This window comes from Sapajus apella, unplaced genomic scaffold (genome assembly GCF_009761245.1).
Source record: "Sapajus apella isolate SASKATOON/1434 unplaced genomic scaffold, GSC_monkey_1.0 scaffold19, whole genome shotgun sequence".
Lineage (NCBI taxonomy): Eukaryota > Metazoa > Chordata > Mammalia > Primates > Cebidae > Sapajus > Sapajus apella.
In genome coordinates, this window is record NW_022436959.1 from 7,834,620 (window position 1) to 7,859,205 (window position 24,586).

Below are 24,586 nucleotides of genomic sequence, written 5' to 3' on the forward strand. Positions count from 1 at the left end.
ACATATTGCTTCTCCTGCCTACTGTTTTCTTCCTGGATCTGCCATCTCCATTCTCCCCAACTTTCAAATGGCCAGCTCATTTTTTTGAGGTGAAACCTTTGACCCTAACTTGTCCCTCCGTGCCTCAGCGGCAATTCAAGCTGGGCAACCTGGCACCAGCATCCCTTCCCACCCCTTCTTGGAAAACACATTTGGGCAAAGGAAACAGGCCATCATTTTCTGATGGTAAGCCCCTTCTACAAGTACCAGTCTGAAACGAAGATAGAGGCCTTTCCAGTTTATAAATTCACATGAGAAATTCCACTTAATAAACCCCCTCCAGGTTTCCAGATCTTTTTGTCTGGTCTGGTGAGCAGGATAAAGGCTGTGACCCACGGTGCCTCCCGCCTCCCCCGTACCCGGAGCACAAACAAAAGCTACTGGATGGCATCTCTTGTCATCATTTGATTTCACAGCTGTCTACGCATAAAGGAAAGGAGTTAGCATCACTGCTAAAACAAAAGACAAAACACAAAATGAGAAACAGGCAACTGTTTTCCCTTGCTAGGAGACAGCAGTACTCTTTACTGAGTGGAAAAGTACTGCTCAGCTCTCACCAGGACATCTCCGACCTAGCGAGGCTGGGCATGCTGTGTGTTTCTTATCTGGACCTGGGAATGCAAAGTGTCAATGGGCCCAATTCTCCAAAACGAAGTCAACATACAGATAAGGTGTTTCTAGGCATAAGCACTGAGCAGACCTTCTTTCTGAGGTCTCCACTGTGAATGTATAGAAAGCACTGGTGTGAAGCTTATAGCTAAATGTAGAAAGCAAAGGAATTCACTGTCTCATGACTTTGCAATCAGAAACCAGATGGAAACGATACACAGTCCTCTCCACCTGGCCTTTATAACAGAAGGAACGCAGAAGCTTGCTTACCTTAAAGTTGTGTGTCTTCTCATAGTTGAAGTGGTTGTCGTTGTGTGTGAGGGCTGCCCTTCGAACCAGGGAGGAGATCTGTGAACAGGCAAAGAGTTTGAGAGGGGGCCAAAGAAAGCCGCCTTTGACACCCACCTTCACCCCCCAGGCTACAGCCAGCAGTTCTTGGCGCTTCCTGCCCTGCTTCGACTTCCGAAGCACAGCACACTTTTTCTCATTTTCCAGCCACAGTTCTTGAGAGAACATAGTGCCTGGATCCCAGATCTTTCTAGTTTGCTCTGCAGAGCCCGAGAAGCCCCGTGCTGTCAGGTTTTTCGAACCGCAGCTAATGTTAGGCAGCAGATTTGAGGCAGCTGGGTCCTGTCCGCAGCAGCCTCCGGCATGTGACCTGGAAGGCCCAGTTTGAGTGATGGAGGGGGCTCGGCTTCTGAATAAGGACGGGCCTGTTTTGTGCTATTTCTTAAGGCCGACGTGTGCCTGGAACAATAGCAAACATTCATGTGCACAGCAACCCCCAGAAGCGGTATCCAGTCAGCCGCTGAGGATTCAGGAAAGCAGGGGCTGGTAGCTTGCTTTCTCCTGCCGCAGCACATTGCAAAGGAGAGGTCTCTTCTACTTACTAGCACATTTCACACTCAAATACACCAGCGCACTCCCCCACCCCAGCAAGCTCTGATGTTCAAAGGCTGAGGCTGCATCCAATTAATCTGGGGCTCTGAACCCCATCCTGGGCTGAACTCCAACAGATTAAACCTTTAAATCCTGATGACTATTTAATCTTATAGGGGTAAAGCCTATGTCTCTTTATTAAAAATCTGCCTTAGCACTTGAAAGCTTAATTTTTATTCTTACGCATGCATTAAATTGGAACAGTCTGAGCACCAAATGGGGTATCAGAGGAGAGCAAGGCTTTTCCACTCTGAGTTCTGCAAAACTGCAGAATAAGAGGCAGGATGTCTTCCCCGAGGACATTCCCCGAGCTCTCCTCTCCTTCCTGCACTATTAAACTCTGCTCAGACCCACAAAGACACGACAATATTCCTCACCTAAAATCAAGACATCGTAGTTGTTTTTCTTTTAAACAAAACATCTTCCATGTTCATTCTGTTAGTGCCCAAGCCTATAAAAAGTGCCCTCTTGGCTCTTAAAAGCATCATCTGTTTCATGGTCTCTCATGACCATAATTCTTTGGTCCTAGGTCTCCCCATGAAAAGCAGCAGGGAAATCCTGATGTCTTGGGAGTACTCCTGACTCACTGGTGAGCTTGAATGCAGCTAATGCCCGACAGTAAAGTTAATGCTTTAGGAACTAGAAAACAAGAACTAGATAAGTAGGCCTTTATGTAGGGGGGGCAGTCCTGTCCTCAAACAGAGCCCCACGCTCCAGCCCCTGCAAGTAGCCTTGCGAAGGGTAACCAAAGATCACTCCTTCCCTCGCATAATTCTTTATTCCGAGTAATCACCATTTAACTTGGTTCAGAAGTTCATCCTCCCATTTCATCCTCTTGTTACCTTCAACAATAACAGCCAATTTTTATGTTATGCTATTGAGCACAATAACTTAGGCTGTGTCAGAGGATGTTAGAATGTGTCAAATGCACTTAACTCATTTAATCTGCAGCATATGGGTGTGAGGAGCAAGATTCTTATTACCAATTCTTTTGGATGAAGAGATTGAGGCACTGAGAGGTAAAGTAATTTGCCCAAGGACATGCAGCCTGGTTTAAGTGGCAGAACCAGGACTAGAACACAAAGCATCTGTGTCCAGTGCCCATGCTCTTCAACTGTGTCCCGCTGCCTCGGTACACCCATGTGCTGGCGTATCCTGCCATCAGTCCTGACAAATGCTTTATCTAAGATATTGGTTGAGTCTGGCCTCTCCCTACCATTCTTTCCCCATATAACTCAGGCCCTTGATATCTCTCCAGTCCACCTTACACATAGCTGCATAACAACCTTCCTAATCCGCCCACGCTTCTCCATGGCTTAACTGTGTCCTGGCATTGCTGGTTTTTCATGAGCTGATCCTAATATCCCCAGCTCACCCTCTTTTCCTATACTCTTCTTTAAAAATCCTACAAAATCTCTGCTGTGACATACTTAACTGCTCACCTTGGTAGCTTGCTCTGTTCTTTAGACTATTCTAGCAACCTTTCAACATATCTACATTTTCATCAACATTTGCATCCTAACTCAAATGCTACCCTTTCCGAAAGGACTTCCCCAAACTCTCCATTGAAGGCCAACTGTGTCCTCTGAAATCCCATAGTGTTTTATCCACATTTTTCTGAATGTACTTGTCACTTTCTGTCTTGTATTATAGTGACTATAACAGCTCTTACCCCCGCCATACTGAGAACTCACTGTGACACGCTCTATGCCTAATTCACTTTTGTTTCCCACTACGAAAGTGTCTAATAAGAGTCCTTGCTACAGTAGACACTGAATAAGTACAAGTTGCTAGAAAGCACATGTACATATAGGAAGCCAACGTTGTGGAAGAAGGTGTGCAAAGATGACTGCATGCTGTGGGCTCCTCTGTCCCTCCTGTGACCACCCATCCACTGCCTTGGCTCCCAAAGTCAAGGTTCACTCCAGGGGTCTACCCTCCTAATGGGCTTCACCAGGCTCCTTGGCCCTTCTTCCTGTTGTCTGATTCTGAAGGACAGCTGCAATGGTGGGGGTTAAGTGACGGCTTGGCATCCCTTTGAAGGGCTTCCTATTCTTAGTCTACAGGTAAAAAGATAGAGAGAAGCAAAAAAGGGCTCTTTCCCAGCCTTCACTGCTAGCAAAGCAGGAGAAACCTTTTGACAGTGAGTCATTTGTGTAAGAGCAAATTCTGTGACGTGGATTGGACTAATGACATGAATGTACTAGTTTTAGAATCCGATAAAATAACTATTTACATGGAAAGTGGGCAAAAGAATCTCCTCCTTTTGGTCTGTGGGTGGTTGAATACAATGAGATTTAACATTTTCTCATGTCTGTGCTTGTACGTATAACAAGTAATTTTTATTTCCATTTGTGACAGTGATTCCTTTTTCAGATATTGATTCGATAGAATTTACCCAAACACAGGACACATTCAGACAAGTGAAGGAACCACACACTGTTCCCTTAGGATGCTTCTTTACAGGGAGCAGGCATTACTGTGAGCAGTGCGGGTGACCTCAGATCACCCTCTTATTAAGGGAAAACTGATTACAGTAATGTCTTGGTGAAAACTTCCCTCTGAAATAACCCCATCACACAGAGCTCTTCTTCAGCTCAGCTCCTCAAAGGCAGCTCCTTGTCTTCTTTTATATGCTCCACAATGTCTAATACTCTCTATACGCAGTGAACATTTAATACATTTGCTGACTGTCTTCTTCTAACAAAAAATTCTATCTGACCTATTTTAATATATACATTCATGAGATGAAGCACATTTCCCTCCACACACTGACTGAACCAGGGATTCTCAAAGGAAGCACTGCTCTTTTGGGCCAGGTCATCTTTGGCCATGGAGGCTGTCCTGTACATTGCAGGACGTTCAGTGGCATTTTTTGCCTCTATTCACTAGATGCCAGTAGAGCCCCTTCCCCCAATTATGATAATAAAAAATGTCTCCAGACATGGCCAAATATTCCCTTAGAAGCAATGCTGTCTCCAGTTGAGAATACTGGGCTACATTAATAACATAAATATTAATATTTATATCACGCTATGTGCCAGATATTATACTCAGTGCTCTGTCTCCAAAATTTTATATATATATATATATATATAATTATATATTACACACACACACACACACATGCACACATTTTTTTGAGACAGAGTCTCGCTCTGTCACCCAGGCTGGAGTGCAGTGGCGTAATCTCAGCTCACTGCAACCTCCACCTCCCAGGTTCAAGCGATTCTCCTCAGACTCCCGAATACCTGCGACTACAGGCATGTGTCACTGTGCCCAGCTAATTTTTATATCAGTAGAGACAGGGTTTTACCATGTTGGCCAGACTGGTTTCAAACTGCTGACTGCAAGTGATTCACCCACCTCAGTCCCCCAAAATGCTGGGATTACAAGTGTGAGCCACAGCACCTGGCCCACTTTTCATAATTTGACTCATTTAAGAGTTAAACGCTATGGGGTAGGTACTGCTATAATTATCCTTATTTTACAGATGAGGAAATAAAAGCTGAGCGTTTAAGTGACTTGCATGTGGCCACATAGATGGGAAGTGGTAGAATATGGGCACAACTGAGTCCATCTTTCCCCAAAGCCCCGAAGAACAAGTTTCTTTCTGCTACACATAACATAAAATTTATCATTTTCACTATTTAAAAATGTAAAATCCAGTGGCACTTAAGGCATTTACAATGTTCTACAACGATCACCACTCCCTAGGTCCAGAACATTTCATCACCCCAAAACGAAACCCTGTACCCATCGGTACTCACTTCTCATTCTCTTCTTCTCCCAGCCCCTGGCAAACACCAGTCTGTTTTCTGTCTCTATGAATTTGCCTATTTTGGATATTTTGTATAAAGAGAATCACACAATATGTGGCTTTTTATATCCGGCTGCTTCTTTTTCTTTGGATATTTCACTTAGCACGATTCAAGGTTCATTTTTGCTGTGGCATGTATCAGGACTTCACTCATTTTTATTGCTGAATAACAACCCATTGCATGGATATACCACATTTCATTTCCATTCGTTAGTTGATGGACATTTAGACTGTTTTCACCTTTTGACTAATTGTGAACAGTGCTACTAAGATATCCTCATGCAGGTTTTGTTTGAACCCTTGTTTTCCATTATTTTGGGTATACACTAAATCTATGCTTTGAAATACTGTTCAAACTATCTCTCATTCTCGTAATACCTACATTAAAAAATATGCTGTGGTCGAATGCTTAAATTACTCTCTTCCCTGTTGCTATCCTGTTAATGACTAGCAGGTCTGATGTCCCCTGGACTGGTTTTTAAAGAGGAGACTTTAGTTTTCCATGAGCCCACTGTGAAAGCAAGTATTACTTAAGATACTTCTGGAAGTAGGTGGGGCTATAAATAAATGTTGACATAAGCTCACCACTTCCCCTTTCCTTCTTTTTTTTGATGAATAAAGGTTGGGATTCTATTTTCTAAGGCCTCTCACTGTTTTTCTTTCTCTCTACAATTAGGATCCTGGATCCAAGAAGGAACCAAGTAGGGAGAAGGCAATGGGTGGTGGTCAGATAAAGACAGGGAGGAAAGGTGGGTCAATGGGCAGGAAGACCTGGGAAAATGGAGCCCTTTGGGGTGTCTGTGGACATGTAAAGTGCCCAGGAAAAAGGAATGATAGGAGAAAGATTAACATCCCTCTTGCTATGCTGGCTTAATAACCTAGCATCATAAGCCCAGAAGGGATCTTAGAAGTTCATCTAATCAACGGCTCCTCCTCCACCTGGCTTCAGGCAGGGCCACCTCTCAGCCTCTAGGGACCACAGCAGTGTGCTTTATCAGTACGCACTTCTATAGAAGGTGATTTGCCACCAATCCACAATCTTTCCAAAAACTTCAAGTAAATTCCAGTGCTACCTTTTAAGGAGCTCATTGAAAATGTCATCATTAGTCCCTCAATGTCTCCCTCTATTCCAGCCAGTGTCTGTGCTGCTGAGAGCTCCACAGTTGCTTCTCGAATCTGAATCTTCCTTAGGAATTGACTGCCTGAGCTATACTCCTATTCCAAACACTGCCCTGCTGTTGCAGCCTTCTCTGCTTCGTGGCAGTGCAGGAAATGAAAATCAATGTTACTAATGATGATGAGGGTGTGCTGAGGAGAGTTCTCTAATATCCCATTGGTGTTTGTGTGAACTGGTCTGTGTCTGGAAAAAAAAAAGTTGGAGATGGATCAAAAGCCTGGAAAAGTTCACATGCACAGATCCAATTACCCTATTCCTAGGATTCCCTTGAAAAGGTCTCCAGACTAAGATTTAGACAGATATATAGAGAGATACAGATATTCATCAAAACAATATCAAGAAATGTGACAAAGCCTAAACACTCAATATAGGGGAAAAGTTAAATAAATTATGGCATATGAAGGTAACGGAGTATGACGTAGACATTAACAAGGATGATTAAAAGAACACTTAATGATGAGAAGATTTGCCCCTGATATAATGTTAGGTGAGAAGTAGGCTCCTGAGCCATCTATAGTATGATTCCCAGATTTGTAAGTAGGCGTACGCAGAAAGTATCAGAAGAAAACACACCAAAATACATTCAACACACCAAACTGCTGTAGATAAGCAGCAGTTATCTCTAGGCGGAGAAATTTTAACTGACATTTCTTTTCTTCTATATTCTTTTCTGCATTTTTTGAGTTTCCTACAATGATTATGTTCTTATTCTATTATATAAAAATGATTTTTAAACTATATTATACAACTTTTATTAGATTTATCATGCATGGATGATCAATTCTTAACCATTGAGCTTGTCTAATCCCACTTCCTCTTTTTACAGGGGAAGAGACCAAGGGCCAGAGAGGTTCTGTGACTGCCTCTCATCACAGAGCGACTCTACAACTAGATCTGGAAGCAGATCCAGACTCCGGCTTCTTCTGCCTCACACCTATAGGCATCAGAACCCGGAGGGCTTGTTAATACAGGCCTAACCCCAGAGTTTCTGGTTCAGTTACTATGAGATCAGGCCAAAGAATCTGCATTTCTGATCAGTTTACAGGTGATGCTGATGTTGCTGGTATCAGTACATTTTGAGGACTCCTGTTTTATCTTTTCACTGAACCTGGGGGTCCCTTGCCTGATAATTAGAACACACACACACACACACACACACACACACACACCCCACACACACACATACATCATCACAAAACATGCTCAAGCTCTACCTCTACCCAGTTAAATCCAAATTTCTGGAGATGGGGCCTAGGCTCTAGAAATTCTCCAAGAGACTGTAATGTGCTCTTAGAATTGAGAGTGACCACACTAATCTCAACTGTTTCAGTTCAAGGAGATTGTTAGAAAAGATGAAAGTATGAACATAGTTAGTGCTATTGACTAAATTCCCTCCAAAGAAATTAACATAGTTTCATACATAAAATGTGATCATGTTTCTGCTCATGCTCACCCCACACCCACCTCCCACATGCCACTTAAAACCTCCAGAGACTAATTAAGGCAAAGGTAAAAATCTATATCATGCCCTGCAGGGGCTTGTGGGGTCTGGGCCCTGCCACCTTTCCAGCCTCGCCTGCCACCACTTTCTTGCTGTTACCCTGAGAATGTATACATACACCTATTAGTATGATTTTAAATTTATGCCCTAGGGCCCTCACTAGCCTGCTAGCCTTATGAAACAGGCCCAGAATCAGGTCTCCTGAGGTTCTTTCCATGGAAATCCCTGGCACTCCATGTGTGGCAGATTGGGGGTGATGGCTGCCCACAGCCCACTGACACAAAGACTCATTCCTCCTCTCTGTTCCTAGAGGAATTTTACAAACATCCAAAGCTTAAAAGTTATTTCTAACCTACCTATAGTTGTTTTATTAACCCTGTCTCTGGTGACTAGCATGATGCCAACGTTGGCTTGACACTTGACGCTCAGGAAAGTTTTGTTGCAGGAAAAGTAAACATGCTCATTTATCAGCAGCCCTGTCTTCCTTTCCTTCTATCAGAAATGATTTCGACTTCTATGAAGAGTTAGCATGCTCTCTTTTTTCCCTTGGGCCATTGGCTCATTCCCTGCACACATGTCTGGGGTGCTGGGGTTGGGTGACAGCCCTGGGTGTCCCATTATTTCCCCAAAGCCACAAAATGTTAAATTCTGCCTGAATCCAGGGACACTCAGCAAAATGCTGCAGCCATTCGCTCAACCCTGGATGGTGTGGGAAATCTACATTTTCCTTTGTTTTCATGCTCTGTGGGTCATACTGAAATACTTTCAATGGTTGGTTAGTGGTATACTAAATGTATGCCTACTACCTATTTCTGTGTCTAATATGGGTGTGTGTGTGTATATTAATACCTGTGTGTATATATACGTGTGTGTGTGTGTATTTTTTTTTTGAAGGGCTTCTACGGGGATTTCATGGGGACTGGTGGATAAAGAGGCTGATATCCATTCTGGTTTTTGCTGTGGCATTGTAGATCTGGTTCTCTATTCTTTTTGGGAAGAGAAAAAATACTAGAAATGCTAAGTGAAATAAGCCCCAATTGCCTAATGATAATCAAAGGAGTGGTTTTCTTTTATCAACACTACTAAACCCAGCCTGCTTGATCCTATGTACTTTGAACCTTCTCACATACTGCCAAATGAATCATCCTTGCTCTTCTAAGAACTGCCCTGTGTTTGTTATATTCTGTGCTTGTGGTTTTCAATCTCAAAAGAGGAGGAAGACAACAAAGACATAACTAAACATAAACAGGTTCCCATGGCTGCCAAAGAAATGAGACAGTCCATGGTGGAGCCCACCGACATTCCTGTCATGGGGCTAGTTCAAGCTGTGTAGTCCTGGTTTTGAGGCCATTTAAGCATCAGGTGTCAACGATTGACCTGGCTCAGTCTTAAAACTGCTGCTGATCTCCAAATCTGCGGCAGGGTTCTTTGTCTCTGATGGCACACCATGTCCAGCTGCCATGCCAATTATTCTCCAGGGACAGATGGCTACTCTCGATGTGAGAGACACACAAAAGTGCCAAAGGAATGGTCTCAATGCTCCTCCTAGAATGCAATTCACTTCATTCAAAACAGTCACCATTTACCCAAACTGAAGGGCTTGTATGTGCTCTGAAAGGGACCAAAGTACCTTGTTTAGCTGCAAATAAATAACCTGATGCTTCTTGGGTTGGTTGATTGTGCAACGCTACAGATGCTCTCCTTCCCACATAATACCACCAGCTGTTCTGCTGAGACTGATGTCAAAAACTGTGGCAAATCACTGATGTTTCCCACAGACATTTTCTAGATGTAGAAATAAAAGATACTCCACCTCACAGAGGAAGACTTTGGGTTGCGTTAAGCATCTGGCACATTTCAACATGTCATTGTTATTATTTGCTTTTTTGTTTTGTTTTTGCATGCAGTTTTTGAGAGTCAATATGAACAACATGTTTAAACATCAGAGTGTAGTAATCTGTTTCCTTAAATAACAACTTTAGAAGTCTTAGTCCAGTTTCTCCAATGCTAAACTTTGGAAAGTATGGTAGGGTTATTCTTGAAAGAATGGAACATCCATTAAATCAAACTCCTTAAAGCTTTTGTAAAGTTAAGATCCAAGTAAATAGTGTAAAACCTAAGGGAGAAGCAGCTATCACGAAGTTGCCAGCTACAATTTTCCTTCTTGCCCTAGATGACTTTCTTCTCATAGTCCATATTCATCTCCTTTTCCTTGCTGATCTATGACTCCACTCCCCACTTCTGGCCAAAGAAGTAAGTGCCCCAAATGACTGACATGTGGGTTTTACTACAAAAGTCAAGACACTCAATTTCTGGCTTACGGCATTGAACTGCTATATGGACGTTGGGTGTATTTCTCAAACTCTGCTCACTCAGTGGAGCCTGAGAAATCGCTGTCAAAGGCCAGACATTTACTAAATTGCATTTGCTTGTCCACCACTTTCTTGTCCACGTTATGGCAATTTGCAAAGCGGCACTCCAGAATGTGCCAAACGTAGCCCCCAACTGCTCTTTTACCAGGTTGTTCAGTCAGCAGTTGGAGTAAGGTGCACCTTTATCTACAGAAAAAAAACCCAAAAAACAAATTAACCAGTTGTTTTCTGCATGCGAACTGTCCCATGTTAAAAACATACCAAGACACCTATTAGACACCTTTTCAAAATTTCACAAATAAAAATATCTCCAATCCCTTACTGTGCTTTTTACGGTGAACAATCACCCAAACAAAATAGTCCTTTACGCCACTCACAGCTGTGCAGCTGATACTGCTCAATATAGTTCCTGGGGATATTTAAGAACACAGTAGTCCTGAAACACGGATGCTGACACATTCCAAAGATAATCGAAGTTTATTTCTGGTCTCCTGTATGAGTGGTGGCTGGGATTTCCAAAATCTACAATTGGTCCTTATATTTGTGTTTGGGAAGACTAGCTCTTCCAAGCATATGGCCATGTTGTCCCTTCCCAGATGGAATGTCAGAATACATGTGATCACGCAGACACCTCTCAAGCCAGTGCCTACTCTGGAAGAGAGACTGTCATGCTAATGAGCAAGTGTAAATATTCCAGGGGAAGACAGTTCGGTCTGAAATGACCACATGCAATCTGGCCTATGCTCTGTTTCAATGCGATACAATTATTCTTGGATATGATGCAAACATAGCTCCTGTCTGCCTGCCTTCCCTCCCTCCCTTCCTTCTTCCTTTCTTCCTCTCTTCATTCCTTATTTCAGCAAATAATTATTGAGCATCTATTATTTATCAGACATTGTATTAGGTCAGTGAGATAGAACAGGGAACAACTACTCTTAGTAGACAACAAACAGAACTAAGATGAACATTGTATATTCTTTTAGAAAGTGTTGAGAGCGATGAAGAAAAACAAAGCAAGAACACAGGATAGGAAGTGGTGGAGAGGGAGGTTACAAATTAAATCAAGGTGGTCAGAAGAGATCTCATGAGGTGACATTTGGAAATTTGGGCAAATAGTGGCAGGAGGTAATAGGTGAGCCATGCTGATATCTGGAGAAAGAACATTCCAGGCAGAGGGTAGAGCACATGCAAGACCATGAGACAGGAGAAATCATGGTAGGCTCAAGAAATAGCAAAGATCAAGAATGGCTAGAGTGGTGGCTGCTAGAAGGCGAGGTAAGGGACCTAGGGCTTTCTGGGAGAGATGGGACTCCTGCTTTCACCCTGAGTGATGTGAGCAGCCACCTCAGAGTTTTGAACAGAGCCGTGGTATGATCTGAATGACTTTACAAAAGTATTGCTCTGCCTGCTAAGTTGATGACGGTAGGACGGCTAGGGTACATGCAGGGACATCAGTTAAACACTATTGCAGAAACCCAGCTAAAGGACAGACAGTGGCTTGGACAGGGGTGGGAGCACTGGAGGTGATAAGGAATGGCCAGAATCTGGATATTGTTTCAAGGTAAAGTCTACAGGATTAGCTGGCAGGTTGGATGTGAAGTGCACACACAAAAAAGAAACCTGGGATAACGGTGCAGTTTTGGGCCTGAGCAACTAGACAGATGAAATTTCCATCAAATTCCATGAAGAAGACTCCAGGAGGAGCAAGAGTTAAATAGAAGGCCAGATGCTCCATTTTGGGTATAGGAACATTGAGTCATTTGGACTTATAAGCCGGGGGTTCCTAAAGAGACAGTTGGCCAGAGATCTACTTCTGGGTAGATGGATTTTAGAGGAAGAGAGTTAGTGAAGATAGAGAACAGCAGAGACCCCAGGACTACGTTCTGGGACACTCCAACCATTAAGAGATCAAAAAATTGAGAAAGAACTACTCAAAGAGAAAGATAAGGAAAGCCAAGTGGCTAACACTCATGGGATAGGTATGATGGGGTGTGAGAAAGGACAGCAGGGGTTAGCAATCTGACAGTAAGTGATCACCTTGACATGAGCAGCTTCCAGGAGCAGTTGGGGGAATCTGATTGCACATGCGGTAAGAATGGGAGAAGGCAGGTGCAGTAGCTCACACCTGTTATCCCAGCACTTTGGGAGGGCAAGGTGGGTGGATCTTGAGGTCAGGAGTTTGAGACCAGCCTGGCCAACATGGTGAAACCCTGTCTCTACTAAAAATACAAACATCAGCTGGGTGTGGTGGTGGGTGTCTGTAATCCCAGCTACTCGGGAGGCTGAGGCAAGAGAATCGCTTGAACCCACGAGGCAGAGGTTGCAGTGAGCTGAGATGGCACCATTTCACTCCAGCAACAGAGCAAGACTCCATCTCAAAATAATAGTAATAATAAAATAAAAGAATGGAAGAAGAGCACTTGGATCAGAGACTACTGTCCAGCCAGTCCTGGGGAGTACCGGGGAGCCAAGCGCTGCAGTAAAAAGAGTGGGAACAGGTGGGATCCAGAGAGCTGGCCTGTTTCTCCTTTTAAGAAAGGAAGAAAGCTACTGGGATTTTCCTTGTCCATCATAAAACCACAGCCCAAACAATAAAGACTCTGACTCCATTTTTATTGTTTGATTGCTGATTGATTGCAAGCCAAGAACAAGGCCAATGCACTCCCTCCCTCGGTGTTGGTGGAAGTTCAAACTATGCAACCCCTGCTAGCCTGAGAAGTCTCACCCAGCTTCACCTCCTAACCACCACAGAACCCTACGCCAATTCTCCCTCACAGCTCTCTCAGGCCATTTTTTGGACCTGCCTGGGGGTCAGTCTTGCTTCCCCAAGAAAGTCTCATTATGGAGGAACAATAAAACTTTGCACATCCTTTTGGTGGGGATATGACATCATTAATCTCAACACTAAACCAAATTTTGGGTGGTAGGGTGGTAGGGGAGTCCATCTGGCTTCTGTGAAGCTGACATGGCAGCCCATTGGAGCTGAAAAGCACCTGAGATATGATCTATGCCTCTTTCTGCTCCCTGACATGTTATCAATTTTTAGAACCCAGGGCACATGCTGCAAAGACATAATATTCTTTTGTGAAGCTACGCCTCTGCCCACATGGTCCTTACCACTTAAAACACAGTGGTAGATTCTAAGTCTTATTAGAATCGTATCAACAACAAAATAATAAAAAAAACCCCAACAATTATTGAGCTCATGTTGTGCCAGGCACATTAACCATTTTCTCATTTATCTGCATGACTGTCCTATGCCACTGGTATTATTACCCTCATTTCAGATATGAGGAAGTGGAGCCTAAGAGACTCCTCACTATGCAAGCTTTCACAGCTAATAATTAGGATCTGAACCCAGAGCAGGCTGCTTCCAGAGTTCACTCTCTAAAACTTCAAGTGATTTTGCCTCCACGTATCTGTCCCCCATTAGGCTGTAATATCCTGAGAAAGAACCCTGGACTTCATTTTCTAGTCTCTTTGGTACCAAGAACCATAAAAAACACTTAGCAAAGGGTTATGGACACATGCGTGTGCCTACAAATCTCCGGCTGATTTGCTCAGGTTGTCACAGCCAGTTAGTTATAGAGTCAGGACAGAAAGGTCCTTGAACTAAAGGACCAAGTTCCTTCCCCTATGCAACAACAAATCTGATCAATATCCATGCTCTCCCACAATGCACAAGTTAAACAACATCCCCTCCCCCACTCGCTACAGAGAAACATGCATATCGAACACAGGCAGGAAACTGCCAGAGACTGTACTTTGTTAAAATCATATTAGGAAGTCATTTGGCCATGTATATCGAGAGTTTCAAAATATTAATATCCTTTAAGATTCGGTAACTCAATTTCTAAGAATCTAGCCTAAGGAGATGGTTTATAGCAACATGATATCTAATGTGAAAAATGGAATATATTGTGCAAGCTCTAACGTTAGGAAATTGCTAGGTACATAGGACACATATACGACAGTAAGAGTGATGCTTGTGAAGAGTGTACAGTGACATGGATGTGTATGCTTCATGAAAAAAACAGAGCGCAAAACGACAACCATGCTATGAACGACAACCATGCCATGAACAACAACCATGCTATGAACGACAACCGTGCTATGAACGACAACCATGCTATGAACGACAACCATGCTATGAACGACAACCATACTATGAACGACAACCATGCTATGAACGACAACCGTGCTATGAACGACAACCGTGCTATGAACAACAACCATGCTATGAACGACAACCGTGCTATGAACGACAACCTTGCTATGAACGACAACCATGCTATGCTTACAGGCATATTTAAAAATCTCTGTGCATAGAAAATCACTGGAAGGAAACAGGCCGATGCCTACTTCTTCTTTATCTTTTAAAACTTCTTTAATTATATTACCTTTATAACTGGTATTATAAAAAAGCAAAATTTTGCCACAGAAAAAAACAAGTATTTTTTTGCCCAGTTTTGTTGTATATTTGAACTAGGAGACAATGTTTCCCTTAGGGAAAAAATTAGGCAAGTTTCAAACAAAACTAGAAATGAGATAGATCTAAAGTATCAGAGTCTTTTGTGGTCTAGATCTCGCAGCGGGGATACATTTGCAGAAACTCTCAGATGTGCAAAACACGTGGTTAAGTGACATTATTGGAAATGAAAACTCTTCATCTAGCAGGTATTAAGGAAGGATTCACTTTCTGTTGGACTTAAATTGCCATTTTAGTGTCTCTATTGATAGAAATGAAAATCATTTCAAAATGTAAGAGAGATCACTATGACATGTAAAAACATGATTTAGATTAAATCTCTGAAGAAATGTTCGTCTTGAGCCAAGAGAACTAAAAGTTTTACAATAAAAATACTGTATTATGCTGCTCTAATCATATACATTACTGTTTGAAAGGCCAGGGGATAAAAGAATAATGACTAAGTATTATCATGTTCATATAACACAGATTTTCTCCAAATAAATTTATCTAGACCCAGAAAATTACATCTCAACATGTATAGGATAGCTACGATAATTTTAGCTTTTGTAACATATTTTTTTCTTTTTTCTTTTTTTTTTTTTTTTTTGATACAGTTTTACTCTGTCGTCCAGGCTGGAGTGCAGTGGTGCAATCTCAGTTCACTGCAACCTCTGCCTCCCAGGTTCAAGTGATTCCTGTGCCTCAGCCTCCTGAGTAGCTGGGATTACAGGTACGCACCACCACGCCCAGCTAATTTTCGTATTTTTAGTAGAGACAGGGTTTCACCATGTTGGCTAGGCTGGTCTCGAACCCTTGACCTCAAGTCATCTGCCCACAGCCTCCCAAAGTGCTGGGATCACAGGCGTGAGCCATTGCACTTGGCCTGTAATATTTCAATAATTATCTGGGATGCAGGAGCATCCATTTTTCATAACTTAAAAGTTTTCTAGTTTAATTTTTGTTTACTTCAGTCTTATAATAACATGGCTCCATTTAAAATTTTTTATCAATAATGGAAGGTTTCCTGCCATCTCCTGAAGAGTTGTGTAAGAAATCAGCATTGTAATTGCCCATGTGCAGTTTGAGTTGGAAATGCAGTGTGCCTATCAAACCCGTGGTCATAGAAATGGCAATTAAACTCTAAAAATGGTAACAAGTTTCTGATTGCTAAGAATTTCTTGTTAGGAAGACTCTGGAGCTAAGCTGTCCGGGTTAACATTCCTGCTTCCACCCTTCCCAGCTGGGTAACCTTGTGTCAACTTATTTAACCTCTTTGTGCCTCATCTCCTCAATATAAGATGTGTATTATAATCAGGTTCTTCATAGAGGATGAAAGGTGCAACTTGAGATGTAAGTTGGATATTGCTCAGATCCACAGCTGGCACCGTTCTATAGAGGTGTGCGCATGTGCATGTGTAATATAATGAATAAACTCTCATGATTATGCCGATGATGTTTTCAAAGTAAAGCATAATCTTAAGAAGGTGTTGACATTTGAGTTTAGCTAAGACTACGCTTCCTTCATTTAATACAGTAAGAAATCCCTTTCTGACCTGCCACAACTCCTAAACATACAATCGTTTTAATTTGGTCAGAATCACCAGAAAGCTAAGAAGCTGGAAGGATTTTAATCACAAATGGCCGTTCTTCAGAGGCATTTGGCAGAATAAACATGAAGTTGCATGAGAAATGTGTAAATGCTGGCTGTGTCCTGAAACATTCTGATGATATCAGAAGGAAAAAGGGCAAGAAGGGGGTGTGTTTTAGGATGTGAATTTTAAAAGTAATCAGACTGAAGGATTAGGTTGTAGCTTAGATTGGTCCTGGGGATGAAAACACGGCTGGCGGCTTTGGTCCTGGGTTCCATCTGGCAATGCACTCAGGAAAGAGCCTCCCATTCTCTTGGAGAATATGGGAAACAACAGCAGGGCGGCCTGTGAACATCTCCATGGGCTCAAAACCTTCACAATCAGCTTCCTCACCTTGCACATGTAACTGGGTGCTGAAAGCAGATGGAGCTCTCCGTTCCTGTGATGCAGCAGGCTTCTTTGAGAAGCAGAGGACACATTTCTAAGCACAAACCATCAGTTACATTCAGGAGACCTGGTCAGCCTGAGTGTATCATGAGTAGCCAATTTCAAAGGCAGTCACACCAAATCCAACTGTAATGCTTTAGATTACATCCAGTTTGAATGGTTCTTAGACTACTCACACGACACTAAGCATATTTTATACAGATCTACTTATTTTATTTTTTAATAAGCTCTGGGATATGTATGCAGAATGTGGTTTGTTACATAGGTAAACATGTGTCATGGTGGTTTGCTGGACCTATCAACCTATATGCAGACCCACTTTCTTTTTTTCTTTTATTTGAGATGGAGCCTCTCACTGTCGCCCGGGCTGGTGTGCAATGGTGTGATCTTGACTCACTACAACCTTCACCTCCCGAGTTCAAGTGATTCTCCTGCCTTAGCCTCCCAAGTAGCTGGGATTAGAGGTGCCTACCACCATGCCTGACTAATTTTTTGTATTTTTAGTAGAGATGGGGTTTCACTATGTTGGCCAGGCTGGTCTCGAACTCCTGACCTCCTCATCTACCTGCCTTGGCCTCCCAAAGTGTTGGGATTACAGGTGTGAGCCACCGCACGCAGCCTGCAGACCCACTTCTATATCATCCAGTCAGGTTTCAAATTAATGTTCCCTAAAACACGAGTTGTTCTATGATTAAATACATTTCCAAAAGTCAACATATATGGCTTTCTTGGAGAATTACTGGCATATCACTATTTTAGAACAATCATCATTTTCCAAACTATTTGGAAGGCCAGTGAATACCTATCAGTACTCATGTCTGAGAAATTAATACTTGATACTTCAGGATCGTTATGTTGATTGAAACAGGCAATACAGATAGTTTCTAGTGCCCAAAACAAAATAAAGGCTCTATAAAGGTTAGCTATGATTATGATTAATAGTAACTATGCTTTAAAGAAGCTTAGCTAGATGTCCTGCTGTACCTTGAACAATGCACACATAAGAAGACTGGTACTGGTCCTGCCAACAAGTCCTGGATGACATCGTGGGGAGTGGAAATGGTTGTTGTGTGGCCTTTTTCTTCTATGAGGTGAGTCATTCAGGGCCAGTGAAGGAGGAGACGCCAGTCAAAGTAGGCAGAGGATTACTGGCCGCAGCTGATGACATAGGTGGAATTCAGCCATGTCAGTTCCAGGCAAGCAGACAGGGCAAGAGGCACCACTGCTGGGCACTCAGTTCCACGTCTACACACCAGCAGAGCTTGGACACATCTCTGGTTCTCGTGGGTCCTTCAGAGCTCCTATGATGTCTTGCTGGACAGAGCCCAGGGTATCATTTGAATCCCAGCATTCCACATTGTGGCCTCTTTAGCTCCCTGGTGCCAGTGAGTCTAAAGTCCCAAGATCTCCAGGCCCTCACCCAAAGTCTTGACATCTACCCACCTTATTTTCTAAAGCCCTCTGATGGAAAGGAAATCATCTCTTTAAACAATCCTTTGGCCCCAAATGACATCTTCAACAATCTGAGTCCACAGGAAACTGCCCTTTGGCCCATCGCCCTGAGCACTTCCAGAAAACTGTTGCACTCTGGTAAAGGCATGAGTGTCCATGGGGTGGTGGAAGCGTGGGGGCTGTCACTGCTCTGGGCATGCTTGTACTCTGTGGTCAATTGCTTTGCCCTGGTTTCCTTTCATGGCCTCTCTTGCTGCATTAGGAAAGTTCACTGCCACTGGTCTAGCTGGTGCCAGGGATTCCTCTCAAAACTGGCATAATCCAAGAGAAGCACTGAATTCAGAAAAAAAAAAAAGGGAGCATTTTCTTGCCACCATATTGCCAGCACATTCTAGGCATAAAGGGAGGCTGGGGACCCGGTGCTTCCCTCACAAAAAACAAATGATAAATGTTAATGAAAATGATGCTCAAAAGGTAATGAAATAAGGTGAGATCTCCTTGTGTTGGAATTCTAGGGCTCAGTTTTCTAAAAACTGGATGTGGGGTTTTATAAATAGCTGTAAAACTCTTTTACATTCCTCTCTTCAATATGGAGTGGGGAGGTAGGTCTCTTCCTTGGGAAACTGGATAAACTGGTAACTTACTTCAGCTAATAGAATATGATGGAGGAAATGCTATGTGACGCCTGAGGCTGGGTCATAAAAGGCAATGAAGCGTCTTCCTTGTCCAAGGGAATCTTCGCATTGGAGCCATGAGCTGTTATGCAAAAAGTTCAACTATCCCAAGGCTGCCATGTTTGGGGGAAGCATAAGCTGGATGGAGAGGCCTCATGCAGGCACTCTGATTGACAGTATAACTGACATCAGTGTGCTAGTCTTCCCAGCTCAGGTGTCAGATGTGTGAATGAAGGACATGCCCAATGATTCCAGTCCCCAGCTGTTGAGCTCCCCTCAAGCCTTTGAGTCTTTGCAGATGAAGCCTCAGACAGCATGAAGCAGGAGCAGCCATGCCTGCTGTACTGTATTCTCATGTCGGACCCAGCAGACCGTACATCATGAGACAACGGCTATTTTAACTACTAAGCGCTGAGGCGGCTTGTTATTCAGCAATAGTGTCCAAAGTCGGTTTCGGTGATGTGGCCTATAGTAGTCCCTTCCACTCCTGAAGTGAAGCTAATGTCCTTGAGGACCAAACACATATGTTTGTTCAGGGTTGTGAACTCATCAAGTTTTTAAAAAAGAATTAATGCAGTGTTATATATGGCAGTAAGTTTCATGCAGAATGCATTTGTATTTTGGCTTCCTGCACAAACAAAATGCAAGTGAAACAATGTCTATATTTTTTCTATTATAAGACAAACACTGTTCCAACTACAATATTAAAATAGGTCAAATGGATGGGAATTCATAGACACAAATGTTTCAATGTATATGACAAAAAGGTATTTTTTACATTGTAGGACAACAGAAATATATAGGCACAATTTATTATATGCATAGAGACACTGCTCTAGGCACTTTGTATCCTCTCTCTTCCATCCATCCATCCATCCAATCAACCAACCAATTAACCAACAAACCAGTTAAACAATCAAGCAACATTAAGTGGACAATTCCTATGTGTCAGGCTCTGTATTAAGCTCTGGGCATCCAAAGTGAAATAACACCGAATCTCTGTTCTCACTGAAGGTGGTTCATAGACCAGAAGAAGTGCTGATGTTGACGGCCCAGGAAGTCTGACAGCTCTAAAGCTTGGCTGTGTGTCATTACTGTGCTTCACACATGAAACGTGAAGGCCCTTCCTTTAGGCCTGTTTTTTAGTCTACGGCTATTCTCCATACCCTGAGAATATAAACATTTATGGCCTGAAAACAAAAAGTCTTCTGTTCAGTATACAGCTTAAATTTTGAGTTTGTATATGTATAAAATCCTACCAAGTTGGGACTGTGACTCTAAACTTGGACCTTTCTACAATACAGTCCATCTCCTCTGATATCATCCTTCTTCCTTGTTCACCTGGCTAACTCCTAGTCAGCCCTCCACCCTCCCTTGGGCCTCCCACTCTTTCTTTCAGCTCTATTTACCCTAAGTTCTATATGGTGATGTCTGCTGTGCTCATCACTGTATTCCTGTCTTTAGCACACTGCCTGGCTGTGTAGCATACAATACATGTTTCTAAATGAAAAAATAGAGAAATGGGTGAACTAAGGGCAAGCCCTTGTGAAATATATACTTGACTGGTTTCTCAAAACATGTGGTTTCCCTGCAATTTGTTACTTTGGCGAGGAATATAGAGGGAGGAGAATGGCTTCAGTTACCCTACGTGAGAATGGAACTGATGATGACCGCTTATTCTACACAGCACAAAGTAGGGAAGATCATTAACATGAGATGGAACAACATCGTGAGACAAGACCAGTTACTATTTCTGTTAAGCATCTATCTAAGCAACCCTCTCATCTTACAGATGAGGAAACTGAGGCCCAGAGAAACAGAGTGGTTTGTCTAAAGTCCCCAAGCAAGTTGGTAGCACAGGAGTTGCTTCGGAGCAAGGCTTCCAGAATCCCGATCCACTGTTCTGCTTCCCTATGCATGTGAAGCCAAGGACAGGGCTCTGCTCCCTCCACTAGCAGCCATTTGCTTCCCTCCAACACCAAGAGATGGCCCTGTCCAAAGTAGCCATGCCTGGAAAGATTCTCCACTCTAGGAATTACAGATGCTCTAATGAAAAGTCCTGAAGCCAAATCAGACCCACTCAGATCTTTTCCTTTTCCAACACTTCCCTCATGACCTTTGGCCTTTTAAAACCATCCTCTCTTGGTACCTGTGAAACACCCTTTGTCTAAGGAGCATCAATGAAGCAAAAAGACATAGAATATAAAGACCAGACAATCTGTATTCACATCAAAAGACAGTGCTTTGCCTTTCGAAGGGTACCCTCTGAGAAGCTCCCTGCTGGCTTAAGCTAGATAATACATAGGGAGGCACTGGGCATGGCAAGTAGTAGGTGCTCAATAAATATTGGATGGGTCTGAATTTGCCTCCAAATTTGTAGCAGAAGAAGCTGTGAACACATGATTTTCCCATTATATTCTATTGTCTTGATGCCTCCTCCGGATCCTGCTTCTCTTTCCTCTTCTCTGACTCTTGTGGCTGCCTGGTTTCTAGTGATAAGGATAGACAAGCTTTTAGGGCTTCTTTTACCACTTGTGGGTGTGCTGGAGTCATGTTCTTGCTTTCTTAGATATCTGACCCTGCTATGCAGGGAGGAGAGGGGAAGACATGGAGCCCTACTGGGGTGCAGGCTGATGTCACACCTGGCCTGCAGTGAAGGTGGCTGCCACGATGGAGGTCCCCACCTGCTGTTATGGGTTGCTCTGTGAGGCTGGGTCAGCTCCTGGAATTGCTGCTGGACCCCCAAAAGAGAATTATTTGTTCCCTGCCCCACTGCACAATGAAGCAGGTGTTATATTGCATCTTGAGGCAACTGGGGTCTCTCCACCTCATCCACCGAAGTCTTATCTCATGAACAACCTGCAGGGGAGGTGAGCTCGGAAAGTCTCATCCAAACCGGGGAGAAAGCACAGCCAGCATGACCTCGCCCTGATTCCTCTAGGGCTGCATTCTCCTTTCAACAGTGCAAGGAAAATTCCAAAACAAAGAATGGGGTGAACAGTGAGAGAAAGAGAATTAGTGGCAAATGAGAAGGAAGTAAGGATGAAAACACAGGAGGGAAGAAACATGACAATGTTTCCAAAAAACCTACAAGTCTTTGGAAAGACATTTGAGAATAAACAAAGCTAAACCATGTGAACCTGAGCCTTTCATAGCCTTCTAAGGGGGAAGAATCTGACCCCCGACCCACTTCATTCCTGGCGAGGTGTATTGCATAGGACAGAATACCAAAGGATTCCTGAGAAAACCTGAAACTACATAAAAGAGAACCAGGAACTGGTCTCTCCTAGTTTAGTGTAACTTAATTCAAAACCAGGGAGACTTCTTTGTGAAAGGATCACTGTCAAATTCAAGGCAACAGAGTTCTTAGCCGGCTGAATTTCATCTTCTGGGCATTGCATCTGTCCGCTCCTGAATTCTGATATTCCATCAAACCATGGGATCATTACAGAAAGGGCTTTGCAGATGAGACAGGCAAAGGGAAATGCCAGCGCCAAATGTGGTATCTTCTTTGGTGGGTCTGCTCTACTAAAGCATGCTTTTACACAGCCAAGAGAACGTGGGAAACAAAGACGCTTGCTACAGGATGCTTGATGATATTTTGATTTGATAGAACACACACGCACTCAGCATCTTGACTGATGCGACCTTGGTCAAGCAATCTGATGTATTTGGGTCCTCACTTTCTTCACCTCCAAAGTGAGGACTTAGTTGGGACCACTTTCCATCTTCAAATGTTCCACACACATTAACTCCAGGCACTAGGAACACATTTGCCCTTGGAAAGTAAAAAGCTGGGGGCAGGGGTGAGACACATAACCAGAGAATAATATAATACTGGAGAACAGAGGTAGGGCAGCTAACATTAGAATTCTCCATCTATCCGTGATGCATGGCGTGTGTGTACCCATGCTCCTTATACAAACAACGACTGTCTCATTCCTTTGGGAAACCAGAGATGTAGCTGTTTACCTTGTCTAATAGTTCAGGGGTTCAAATAGAGTCAGTATATCCCACTAGTTTTAGACTCTGTACCCTCTGAAAACAGGGACCTATGCTTCAATTACATAACACATCCCCCTAACCACATCTAGGAAAACAGCTCATTGTATCTGCATTCGATTGGGAAAGTTTTAAATTAAGCCAGAATGAAAAACTGTAACACTGCCTTTTGTGACATACAATAACAGGGCATATAGTTAAAAAGTTAACAAGGGATTTATAACTATAACACACGAAAGCTGTTTTTAAAAAGGGTAGGGAATTAAAACTGCAATATTACTATGATTTATTTCTAAACTTCAGTTAGAGTAATGTGTAAGAATTTAAAAATATGTGCTAATTCATAAACAGAGGCTACTGAGTCATGGGTAAGCATGGCATTAAAATCACTCCAGCACTGAGTGAGAGGCTTGGTCCCCAGCACAGCTGTACAATTCATCAATGTCAGGGCAGCTTGCTCCCTGATGATCCAGCTGACTTCCCATGCACTGAATTGGAAGCGTGCACTGCCATGTCAGGACGTCCAAGCACTTCAAAGCTGCCCCTTTCAACACTTGGTTTCTCCTCATAATTACTTCTTGCGTTTCCCTCCTGATACTCATTTAAATGCTAAATAAGGGGAGAGAGTTCTCCAAGGCCAGAGACTTGCCGCTGTAACCTGGAGCAACCTCAGAGTGAAATTAAAATCAATTATATCCCACGTGGGTATAATTATGGTAATTTAATGAGTAGGAATATAGAATGACTGTCTTCTGGGAAACAAACATACTTTGTTATGTGAGTGTGACAGGTACTGTTCAGCACTCAGACCATTTCCAGAATCTGATTCTCAGGTTCAACAAATGGGGCTTGCAGAGGCTCAGGAAGCTCCAAGACAGCCCCAGGGCTGATGACAATGCAAGGGACATCATCTCCCTTTCCAAGGAGGTCACAACCCTTTTATCGCTCAGCAGGGAATACAGATGTGACTCCGGGCAGAGAATGTGGCAGCTTCAAGGGTATGTGTGACTTGACTAAAGGACATGGTGCTGTCACTGCTGTGGCCAGCAGAGGAGGGACAGCCTGAAGGAAGCCTGAGGTCAGCCAGGACCTGCTCTGATGGTGGTCCTGGCTGTGGTCACTTTGTCAGAGCGTCACGTTCCCCAACCACCAGCATCACCGGTGCTACCTCCCTGTGTGTCTACTCCACAGCTCAGGGTGACTAGCGCTGAAAATATTCAGAAGGTGCATCCTTAATAAACCAAACATCTGTCTAGAATATTCTGGAAGAAGAGCCATACCAGTGTGCCTCTGTGTGACTGTGGCCTGAGTGAGCTGTGAAAGATTCTGGGCTGCAGATGGGGAAGATGAAGGGCAATGTCTCCAGGATCTTCCAGCTCCTGGTGCTTTCTGGAGTCACAGCGCAGGTTGTGGCATGCCCTCCTCAGCTCAGGAGGCAGCCACCAGGGCCTGAGTCTGTGCTCTCCCTGTGCCCTACATGCCTGCATTCCTGGA

The 24,586-nt window shown here is 43.3% G+C and overlaps 1 protein-coding gene across 3 annotated transcripts in view; it reads right to left on the reverse strand.

The window, feature by feature from the left end:
- CHN2 (chimerin 2) overlaps positions 1-24,586 on the reverse strand; it is a 314,557-nt gene that overhangs the window by 31,200 nt on the left and 258,771 nt on the right. For all 3 annotated transcript variants that reach the window (XM_032286670.1, XM_032286669.1, XM_032286668.1), the window contains one exon: positions 919-996. In XM_032286670.1, the coding sequence (XP_032142561.1) occupies positions 919-996 (78 nt within the window). The remainder of the gene's footprint in view (positions 1-918; positions 997-24,586) is intronic.